Source organism: Artemia franciscana, chromosome 10, assembly GCF_032884065.1.
Source record: "Artemia franciscana chromosome 10, ASM3288406v1, whole genome shotgun sequence".
Lineage (NCBI taxonomy): Eukaryota > Metazoa > Arthropoda > Branchiopoda > Anostraca > Artemiidae > Artemia > Artemia franciscana.
Window position 1 is genome coordinate 13,499,462 of NC_088872.1, and position 12,092 is coordinate 13,511,553.

General features: G+C 33.5%; 1 protein-coding gene across 7 annotated transcripts in view; it reads right to left on the reverse strand.

Moving 5' to 3' along the window:
- The window catches only part of LOC136031809 (uncharacterized), a 135,644-nt gene that overhangs the window by 96,523 nt on the left and 27,029 nt on the right, over positions 1 to 12,092 (reverse strand). For 3 of the 7 annotated variants that reach the window (XM_065711619.1, XM_065711618.1, XM_065711620.1), the window contains exon 1: positions 10,054 to 10,174. The exons of 2 other annotated variants lie outside the window; for them this stretch is intronic. In XM_065711619.1, the coding sequence (XP_065567691.1) occupies positions 10,054 to 10,158 (105 nt within the window). In that variant the 5' untranslated portion in view covers positions 10,159 to 10,174. Of the gene's footprint in view, positions 1 to 9,998; positions 10,175 to 12,092 lie in introns of those variants that run through there. 2 more of the 7 variants (XM_065711625.1, XM_065711622.1) reach the window with 2 other exon arrangements.

Genomic DNA, 12,092 nt, shown 5'->3' on the forward strand with positions numbered 1-12,092 from the left:
TCCTCCAAATGAATAAAATTAAACTGGGTACTTATCGCAAAACCGGATAAAGAGCCTTTCGGATGACATGCATGAAAAAGCGTATACTCCTCTGTCAGGAGCAGAGAAAAACTATTTTGCCCTTCCCCCAAACACAAAATTCAAGATCCATTTCCCGTCCCCCTCGCCAAAGATTTTCATGGAAATGGTAGACGGAACAGGGCATACCCTCCAAACTACGTATAAAGTTCACCACCTTTTAATCAGACCAACTGACTGTATGCTGCCTCAATGATGAAAAACGCTCGATTGCCTTCATACAAAAAAAAAGAAAAACCTATACTTGATTAGGAGCACGTATAATTTTACTGACTCTGACTATGAAAGTAATCGAGAGAAAATCTTGCTTTAGTAACCCGTTGTACTGTCAACACCAAGTAATTGATTTAAGACAAGCGATTGGCTGGACGTTACAGACACTTACCAATTATATAAAGTAGGAAGATTTAAGCTTGTAGAAACCTCTTTTGGTAACCGAATTCTAAATAAATTCACATGTTTAAAAGTGAACAAGTACAAGTAAATGTGAAACAATGCATTAGCTGGATGATTTAAATTTTTTTCATTCAGTTTTGAAACTAGAGGTCCACTACCGTTAATTTTGGAAATTTGCCGGACTTGTCATCAATCAAACATTTTTGGTTATAAAAATAGAGAAACATTTCAAAGTTGCAGAAAAAAATAAGACATAGTTGAGTAAATACGGTTTGAAAAATTCTATGTTCTATCAGGCACTTACATAAAGGGGCCTTTGGGACAGCCTCTGTGCAATCTCGAGAACCTTTACATTTTTCATACTAATTTCTAAGATTTTCCATACAATTGGTTTTAATTTGGCATGTTTTTGAATCTTCCCCTTCCTCCCTCTTCGCGGAAAAAAAATACCATACTTATATTCTAAAGTTAAGTTTAAAATATATTTTTTTTTCCAAAAAATATTTTTAAAGTAACAAAGACGGTGAAAATGGTATCTGATTGTTTGAACTGGTTAAGTGGAAACCAATATATATAAATCTTCAAAACTAAGTAGAAATTGGGAATTCAATTTTTAACTAAAAAGACCTCCATATACAGTTATGCCGTTTTTGGTAGTAAAGGTTGCCAAATCTAAAAAAAAGAAACGTGGGTGAAAAACTGGCAAAAAAAGCTAAAAACAGATGGCACCAAACGGCTTAAGAAGCTGTAGCTTTCCTTTGAAGGTAGTTGTCTTTGGGAATCTATAAATTGTTAATATTTGAATTTTTACAGGCGAAAAGCGTCGTCAAGTTTAACTAATAAGTTTTTCTATTTATTTCCAAGGTTCAACGTGGCAACACCGGCAAAAAAGTGATACCGCCCTAGAAAATTCACAATTTTGAAACAACCCAAAGGAAAATCATGGTTTTCAGGTACGAATTGCCCTAACATGGGTCCAGGGAGAAGGCAGGTTTTTATTTTGATTTTCTGGGAACTTTAAGCTTAAGAGTTAGCATAAAGGTAAATCATTTCTCATACTTTTTTATTTGGGTACGTAGCCAGGATTCTACTTCAGGAGGGATCCAAACTGTCTCTATAGGGAAGAGCTAACTAAGGAAAACATCTTTTTTCGGTCATTTTGTTCTAAAAAACAGGGTATATTTATATAATTTTTCAGAGAACTTCAGGGAATGTTCATCCCCAAAAGCTCTCCCTTGCAACATCGCTGTCCAAGACTAGCCGGACCCAACATTTGTAGAATTACCAATTGGTTTGAGCTTCAATTACCGCAATATTCAATTTTTCAGTTTTCTTTTTGGGTATATTTTTAAACTAACCAAGCTCAAATTTAGTATTCTTAGGAGTAAATTCCAATTTATCCTAAAACGTCTTACGGTTCAGACTAGGAGAATTTATCAATCAAACTTTGCCATGATCCATGGGAGTTACGGATCGATACATTTTTTCGACGTTAAATTCATTAAACTTTGTCAAATAGCCAAGCATCTACCAGCTGAGGGGAGACAAACTATCGGATATCATGTACACCAGATGGGACGTGCCAAGCGTGGCGAAACTCAGAGGGAGAACAGAGGGGGCACTTGCCCCGGGGACGGAGATTTTGGGGGGGGAATTTCAAACAAATACTGTAACATTTATAATCGTTTTGTAGTTATTAAAAATATTATTTTTATAAAGTGAAGGGCGCAGTTGGCAGTACGCATAATCAAATTGAAACCGAAATTTTCATTTTCCCCATATCTTTTTCCATGTAAAATGAGAAAAATTAGATTTAAATAGATGAAAATTGTGCTGATAAATGAATATTTTGTTAAATTCTGGCCTGAAAATTTTCGGAGGCTGGGGGTTGGATGGATGGAGGGATGATAGACTGTCTATCAACAAGCAAAATGACATCATTTTTATACAATTCTGAAAAGGTGTATACCAGTTTTGCCTCTCACTCAGACTATCTGTCTTGGTTTTTTTTCTCCATTAGCCATGGCTCTTAACTTTTTATTCAAAATCCACCATCTTTATTTTAATTCAAAAGTCAACGGATTCGGTCTCGGCAGAAACAAAAATCTAATCAAGATTTAGCCCCGGGTACAAGAGAGACCAGAACCACAACTGGCGCAACTGTGCCAAGCGTGGTGGAAATGTGCCAAGTATGACAGAAGTTTACGGCACACGTGACGTTCCAAGATGTACATTATGTGGCAAAAAGTTGGCACCCCATCGCTACCAGCAAGAAAAATCATCCGAATATGCAAAAAAATATATATTCAGATGCAAGAAGGGCTAAGATGGTCATATGACTAGACGAATTGATGAAGACTTTTCGAGCCCTATAAAGACTCAATTAAATATCAAAGTCATAAGAAATAACTAAAGTCGCACCATGACTTGTAATAAGCCGAAATTGGGCATCTCATCTGAGTGCTCAGCAGGAGCGAAGTCATGCTGAAAAGGGCATAGGTTAAGTAAGATTAATACGCATAGGCCTTAACAAAATGTACCACTCATTCTTTTCCTTATTATAGTTCGGATGTGAGGCTACATTGAAGGCGAAAAAAAAACAGTGTGGTTTGGATTAATTTTATCACAAGCAGATATTCAGGATAGAGGGAGATGGGTGGGCTAAAATTCGAATTTTAGCTCGGGGTTGGGCAGTCTACTTACTTTTGGGAATATTTTACTTGTTATTATGGATTTGTCAAGTCAAGAAAAAACAAAAAGTAACAACGATTTGAAAAAAAATTCCATTCCAAAGCAGGAAACCAGGAATTGAGGATATCGCTTTTGTCAAAAAGCAAAGAAGACACTTGAGACATGTCTTCACTATGACATTTTCAGGCGAAGATACCTGTGCGATTCTACTTTTGCTATCAGTCCAATATGAACAATAATGAAGGAAGGGCTTTACATCATCAGGATCCTAATCAGGATGTTTGACCTTAGATGCACGAAACGTGGAACAAAGTTCAAAAACGACCATAAGGATTTACATGTATAGAAGACACTGGGCGATCCAGAGCGTCAACTGTATAATATTTAATATCTCTAATTGTACACCAGCGTTGCCAACACGGTGATGCAGTTTAGAGGTCCTGGTAAAATGAAGTACATTTGAAAATTTGGTACTTTTTGATAATACGGATCACACCTAAGAAGCGAAATTAGATTAATCCTAATGAAATAGAAACTTCATATAACCTTTAGTTTATATAATTATATAATTTGGGCTACATATTTTCACAGTAAGGGAGGGGTGGTAAAGTATCTGGACAGCACCCCTAATCTAACCCCCATCCTCCCCTAATGTGCAAGCCCAAATTATACAAGTCCAACACTTTCTGTCTAAGTTCAATGCATTGTATTACCTGTCACTTGTCGTTTAAACCGGTTTTCTGAGCTCTAATCTAAGCGTAATTCCTGAGTGTGTTCCGTATAATTATTAAATACCGAAATTTTTTTTAATACAATACAAATTTTACAGTCCGTTTTGGTTTTCATGCTTCTTTCTGAATCATATCTGTTCAAATTTCAACTTGTCAAAAATCTTCTTCGTGTTGCGGCAAATTTTTATCCTGATGTGCAGACAGTACAAATTAATCTCTAGTGGTATAATTTTAGTTGGAAAACTGGCGCATTTTTTTTCAAAGCGTTGGTAACGCTGCTTTACACCTCATAGCCCATTTTTAATTTCATTTCACAAGTGTTCGTACAGAACGAAAGAAGTATTTCTTCGAAATAAATACTCAACATAAAACGTATGAAGAAAATCCGAACATTCTCGGGGAGGGGGGGCTAGTGTCCAAATATTTATATTTTTGTGTGTTTGAAGTTTATTTCAGAAATAAAGAGGGGTGGGTCCATGGAAAACATTTAAGAGACACCTGTCGTGAGTAAGACAAGATAAAATATAAGCAGCATGGACGAATCCAAATGTAAAAGCAGACAAAAAGACAGCAACAACCAGAGACAGATCATGAACAAAATGTGTAGGTTTTAACAGACACTAATAATAGTCTACTTAGTCATTTAAGCTAAATCAAAACTAGCTTCCTAAACAGATTTTTAAATCCCATATCAAGTATAGCTTGAAACAGCCTTACAGAAAACATACCGGTACATTATTTATATGTTTTGTTGCAGACTCAAAATGCTGTGAATTATAAAAAGTGCGATGGGCCTGGTATTAATCCAAATCGGCTTATTTCATTTTCTGCCATTTTACTATTATTGGCGGTGCTGTCTAATTTACTTTGTATCTTTTTTTATTGTTTAGACGTTGATTGGTACTTGTTGATTATACGGAACACGCCCAATAAGTGAAGTTAGGTTAACCATAATAAAATATACCAAAATATGATGAAAATACATTACTTTAGTAATAAAGTTATGGGGACTACAGCAGAAAATTGTGGAAAGCAGGCCACCCAGATCGCACTATATTAAATACCCAACCTAACCAAAATACCAAATCTATGAGTACGTGTCTATTATAGCGCCTATGTTAAGTCTTCATCAAAGTAGAACCTGTTTCTCTGACTAATCCTAATTAAATATAACAAAATAAGATGAAAACATAATATTTTAGAAACAAAGTTGGACAACACATTTGCACATTAGGAGGAAGGGAGTAAAGTATGGCAAGTCTGCATGCAAAATGTGTTAGGTACAATTACTGTGCATATTATGAAGTAACAATTGCTTTTTAACTTCACAATACCCAAATAATTTACCCCCCCCCCAATCTGGAAAAATATAGCCCAAATTATATATTTCCCATCTATCCTGTCACTTTTCTTTGTCTTGTCTCACGCTAAGCTGAAAGAAAATAACAAAGAAACCGGTTCTACAGTGCATCGACGGATTAAGAACTTAACATAAACGCTGTAATAGATAAGTACCCAATTCTGTACTTATGTAGGCCTATTACAACGTGATCAACCAAGTTTATGCTGTGTAAAACTTGAGAACAAACCGATTTTATCTCTCTATATTAAGAAACAAATATCTTAAGCTCAGTGAAAACCAGGGGCCGGTGACAAAATACATTGGAATTATACAATTTGAGCTATATATTTGCACATTAGGGGGGTAAGGGTTAGGTTACTCCCACTCCAACTCCCCTAATGTGCAATTATATAGCCCAAATTTGTTTCTAGAGCATAATATTTTCATCATGTTTTAGTATTATCCATTAGGATTAACCTAACTTCGCTTCTTGAGTGTTGACTGTTTAATACGTAAGTACCCAGACAATAACCGGTTTATTGATGTATTTATACGGAGACAATTAGCTTTGTCTCAGTGGAAAACTATATTGTAGCTAGGTTATAATAAATATTTAGTTAGTATTATGGTTAATTTAGGTTGCATTTTGCATGCAGTCCTGCAATAATTAACCCCCCCCCCCAATGTCCAAATAAAGGCAACAGCCCAAATTGATGTATATATATATATATATATATATATATATATATATATATATATATATATCTATCTATATATATATATAAAAATAAGTTGTCTGTCTGTCTGTGGATGGATCAGGTGACGTCACCTGAAAAAACTGGATCAGGTGACGTCAAAACTGAAAAAACTAAAAAAAGGCAAAAACTACAAAAAAAACTAAAAACTAATAAAAAAAATAAAAAAGCTAAAAAACTAAAAAAACTAAAAAAAGGCAAAAACTACAAAAAAACTAAAAACTAATAAAAAAGCTAAAAAACTAAAAAAACTAAAAAAAGGCAAAAACTACAAAAAAAAACTAAAAACTAATAAAAAAAATAAAAAAGCTAAAAAACTAAAAAAACTAAAAAAAATAAAAAAAGGTAAAAAACTAAAAAAACTAAAAACTAAAAAAAACTAAAAAAAAAGGAAAAAACTGAAAAATAAGCTAAAATAAAGGTAAAAACCAATAAAAAACTAAAAAAAAAACTGAAAAAACTAAAAAAAGGCAAAAACTACAAAAAAAACTAAAAACTAACAAAAAAAGTAAAAAAGCTAAAAAACTAAAAAAACTAAAAAAAGGTAAAAAACAAAAAAAAAAAAAAAATAAAAATAAACTAAAAAAAAGGAAAAAACTGAAAAATAAGCTAAAATAAAGGTAAAAACCAATAAAAAAACTAAAAAGAAAAAAAGGAAAAAACTGAAAAAAATTTTCATCTAAAAAACTAAAAAAAACTAAAAAAGGTAAAAACTAAAAGAACTAAAAAAGAAAAAAATAAATGACGAAACTCAAAGAGAAAGCGACCAGGACAAAAGGAATGTTCGATTAGCAATCAACAAAGCACCAGGACACAGGGAGTATAAATGACGACCAGGACATAAGTAAAAAAAAAAAAATATCTATATATATAAAAATAAGTTGTCTGTGGATCTGTGGATCGTGGATCAGGTGACGTCACCTGAAAAAACTGGATCAGGTGACGTCAAAACTGAAAAAACTAAAAAAAGGCAAAAACTACAAAAAAAACTAAAAACTAATAAAAAAAATAAAAAAGCTAAAAAACTAAAAAAACTAAAAAAAGGCAAAAACTACAAAAAAAAACTAAAAACTAATAAAAAAGCTAAAAAACTAAAAAAACTAAAAAAAAGGCAAAAACTACAAAAAAAACTAAAAACTAATAAAAAAAATAAAAAAGCTAAAAAACTAAAAAAACTAAAAAAACTAAAAAAAGGTAAAAAACTAAAAAAACTAAAAACTAAAAAAAACTAAAAAAAAGGAAAAAACTGAAAAATAAGCTAAAATAAAGGTAAAAACCAATAAAAAACTAAAAAAAACTGAAAAAACTAAAAAAAGGCAAAAACTACAAAAAAACTAAAAACTAATAAAAAAAGTAAAAAAGCTAAAAAACTAAAAAAACTAAAAAAACTAAAAAAAGGTAAAAAACTAAAAAAAATAAAAAATAAAAAAAAACTAAAAAAAAAAGGAAGAAATTGAAAAATAAGCTAACATAAAGGTAAAAACCAATAAAAAACTAAAAAGAAAAAAAGGAAAAAACTAAAAAAAATTTTCATCTAAAAAACTAAAAAAAACTAAAAAAGGTAAAAACTAAAAGAACTAAAAAAGAAAAAAATAAATGACGACACTCAAAGAGAAAGCGACCAGGACAAAAGGAATGTTCGATTAGCAATCAACAAAGCACCGGGACACAGGGAGTATAAATGACGACCAGGACATAAGTAAAAAAAAAAATTAACAAAACTAAAAAGAAGGTAAAAACTACAAAAAAACTAAAAAGAAAAAAAAACTAAAAACTAATAAAAAAACTAAAAAATCTAAAAATCTAAATAAACTAAAAAAGAAAAAAAAAGGAAAAAAATAAAGGAGAAAAACAAAACTAAAAAACGAATGTATATACAGACCGGTACACCGGGATACAAATGACGACCGGGACACAGGGAATATAAATGACGACCGGGACACAGGGACACAACTACAACGGGGACACCGGGGGAAACAGGGGGATATAAATGACGACCGGGACAAAAAAACTAAAAAGAAAAAAAAACTAAAAACTAATAAAAAAACTAAAAAATCTAAAAATCTAAATAAGCTAAAAAAGAAAAAAAAAGGAAAAAAATAAAGGAGAAAAACAAAACTGAAAAACGAATGTATATACAGACCGGGACACCGGGATACAAATGACGACCGGGACACAGGGAATATAAATGACGACCGGGACACAGGGACACAACTACAACGGGGACACCGGGGAAAACAGGGGGATGTAAATGACGACCGGGACACCGGGACAGGGAATGGTCGATTAGCAATCACCATCAACAAAGCTCAAGGGCAATCATTAGAATCATGAGGTATAGATCTGAATACAGATTGTTTTCCCATGGACCATTATATGTTGCATGTTCAAGAGTCGGTAAACCTGACAATCTATTTATATGCAAAGACAATGGGACAGCAAAGAATGTTGTATATTCGCAAGTTTTACGTAGTTAAAACCATATATATATATATATATATATATATATATATATATATATATATATATATATATATATATATATATATATATATATCTATATTCACAGGTGGGACATAGGGACACAACTACAATGGCGCGTAACGACTTACGCGCGCGGGGGGGCTTGGGGGGGCGCGAAGCGCCCCCACCAACTAGGTGTTGGGGTGGCGCGAAGCGCCACCCCAACAGCTAGTATATATATATATATATATATATATATATATATATATATATATATATATATATATATATATATATATATATATATATATCTAAATTCTCGAGTGTGTACTGGCTAACAGATTAGTATCTATACCTACAACGTAGTTTTTTCACTGAGCCTAGGCTAATTGTCTTCGAATACAAATAGCTAAACCAGTTTTTGTCAGATCTTGCAGATCAAAAATCTTGAGCGTGTTCCGTGTAATTAACAAGTGCCAGTTGATTTTGTCTTTATGTTTTTCACTGCATTTCTTTATTTGGTTAAGTTCTAGTTAAGGGGCTTCTTGTTATCTTGGAAAGTACCAGATATATCTAACCTCTTTTTATTTCTAGGGCTTAAGAGTGATGACAGGGTCTGTAATAGATGACAAGTCTATTACCTAACTAAGTTTTGACAAAGAAGTTTTTACCTTAGATTTGAGTTTTTAGTCTCTTTTTCATTTACTCCAGTTTTGAAAACGCAATTATATAATTATCTATACGGGATCTTAAGCCAATGAAGGCTTTTTTCTAAATTCAAGAAATAAATTTTAAAAACTTTAAAGTCTTATAAACCAGCATAAGACATAACTTAACGCTTGACTTAACCTGATTTCCCCCGGTAGATCTATTTCTCTATGTTTCATTTTTACAGCACAGAGATTGTAAAAGGTCATCAAAGCTCGGCTCTTTTTGGAGGGAAAGGGGTGAATGCTTCATTTTAAAGCCTTCTTCCTTAGGATAAAGGTTCTGATCCCTTTCTTCCCTTCTCCTAGGGGTCAGACTACAGAACAAGGACATGATAAGTCCTAAGTCAGTTTTCTTATTCAAAGTCCATCAAAAACAATAGTTTGTTTCATAAATGTTAACCGAACATGTCAATACAAGAAGAGAATTTACCTTCATGTCTTTTTGTTTTGAATTATCAGTGGAGAGTTGAGTGTGACAAGGGAAAGTGGTAACTGGATTACCCATCAAAAGATTTAACCTGATGTGTGAATGAAGCGCGTGAGTTCAGTTATTATCAAGAGTATGACGTACTCTTCGTGTGTATGGCCTGTGTAGCAAAAAAAAAATCGTTGGCATATCATACAAAGCTTTTAATAATATTTTACCAATGCACTACAAAACTACCCATACAATTAAATACAAAACAAATATAAAATACATAAAAAAATACCCATACAACTAACTATCCATACAATTTTTTTAATTACTTCTGTACAAGCGTATTTCTACAGTGCAAAAGCCCTTTCCCAAGTTTAAGAGCATAGTACCTTCATGCATCAACCAATAGCCTACCTCTTTTCAAAAATTAGTTCCGGCACTTGACAAACTTAATTGCACCTACACCTACCCTTTCATTGGCAAACCATACAAAGCTACGATCAGCCTCAACATAACCAAGCATCACTGATAACTTTACAAGTATACCATACCGAATAGACTGAAGTCGGCGCATCAGTGCAGAGCTTAAAGAAGCGAATGCTTTTACTGCTGAGAAAAAAAAAATTAAAGATCAATACGAAGGAGAAACTCTACAGAGGCGAATACGCAGAACCAAGGAAAATATTCTGCAGGAAAAAAGGAATAAGGAATTATTTGCATCAAAAAGGTACTTATGTATTATACCACACAGTCGAGAAGTTTGCTGAATGTAAGATCTAAGAAAACTGGCCACAAAGGCAAACGACGGGTGACAGAGCGGATTAAACTTGTATAATATTAGGTATATATTTGCACACATGGGGGTGGGGTAGGGGGGATAATGTTGTGTTACTTCGCCCTCGCCGTCTAATATGCAAAAAATAGCCAGAATTAGTTAATTGTGTCTTATAGCCACCACACACAAGTTCTTTCGAGAAGTGAAGTTTGGCTAATGCTAACAATAAAGAATTATAGAAGGGGGCCGCCCAGACCGCATTATATTAAATACGTAACCTATACTAATCTAACCAAAATACCAAATAAATATTTAATTAAAATTTAGCTACAATATAGTTTCCCAACGAGCCGAAGCTAATATTGTCTGGCATAAAGACCATGAAAACCGGTTACCGTCTCATGTTTGCGATACAAGATATTGAGTGTGGTGGCTATAAGACAAAAGCACTCCAATTTATATCATTACATAAATTAAACATTTTATTTTCGTCATGATTTGGTATATTTCATTTTGATCAACCTAACTTCACTTCTTAAGGGTGTTTAGTATCATGGTTGCAGCGGTAGCAGCAACCTAGTAAAGGGCGAACCACAGCTCATGGTAACCAAAAGTTAAAAAACATGATTAGAAAAAAAACTGCCTGGTGAAAATAAATGCCATCTGACACTGATTCAGGAATAGTAACTATTATTTCGGTTCGTCTTAAAAGTAAAAGTATACTGTGAAAAGAAGTTTATGGTGATTTCGAAAAAGTGTGAAACCTCTCAAAAATGGCATAAGATCAAAATGAAAAGTCTATCATTGGAATCAGCACAGTCGAAAACCTAGTTGTGGGAAAATAGAGCCCCCTCCTTGAACAACAAGGAAAATGACTTTTTGCATGGGTAGCACTGGTCTGTCTCCGGTTTTTTTTGTTTTTTTTTTCTTTCTTTCTTTTTTTCCTAGCAAGGCTAGGGGGTGACCAGAACATCATAGAGAGATGTGTAATAGCTCATTCAAATGGAAATTAAATTTGCTAATGCTTTTTTTAAGTTACAAAAAGATTGGAGCGCAACTAGCCCCCCCCCCAAGGCCCCTTCCCTCCAAAGTCTTCCAATCACAATTTTGATATAGCCATTGTGTTCAAAATAGTTCAAAGTTCAAATATCTTTGGTTTTGGTGATGATATGACCCTCCATAGTCCCCGGGGAAAGGGTTGCACACTGTATCGGTATTGGACGTACTAATATCACGCGTATCGGTATTGGGCGCATTGGTATCGCAGGTATCTGGACAGATTTTTAATAGCTCATATAAAAAATATTGCTCATATCAATGTCCTTCCAATAAATTCAACCATCAGCAAGCTCCAAATGGCACTGCAAACGGAACTTCTGGTTACACGTCGCAAATGGAAAACCTGGGGCTAGTGGGGTATCAGAAATTTTTAGAGTGACGTTTAATGGCTCGTTTGAAAGCTATTGCTCCCTATCTACGTGATGTTTATCAATTCTACCATCCATAAGTGTGATGAAGCACTACAAACAACACTTTTGATGTCGCTTCTTAAGTGGAAAAGCTTGGAAGAATAAAACGATATCATCATTGTAATAATTATGGTCCAAAACCCCTAATTGGAGGTTTACAAGAGCACCTCTCGTATTTTCCTCCTCCAGGCCCCTTAATAAGCTACGCAATCAATTTACAAATACTAATACATCAAATTAGATTATTAAAGCCGTGATTCTGTT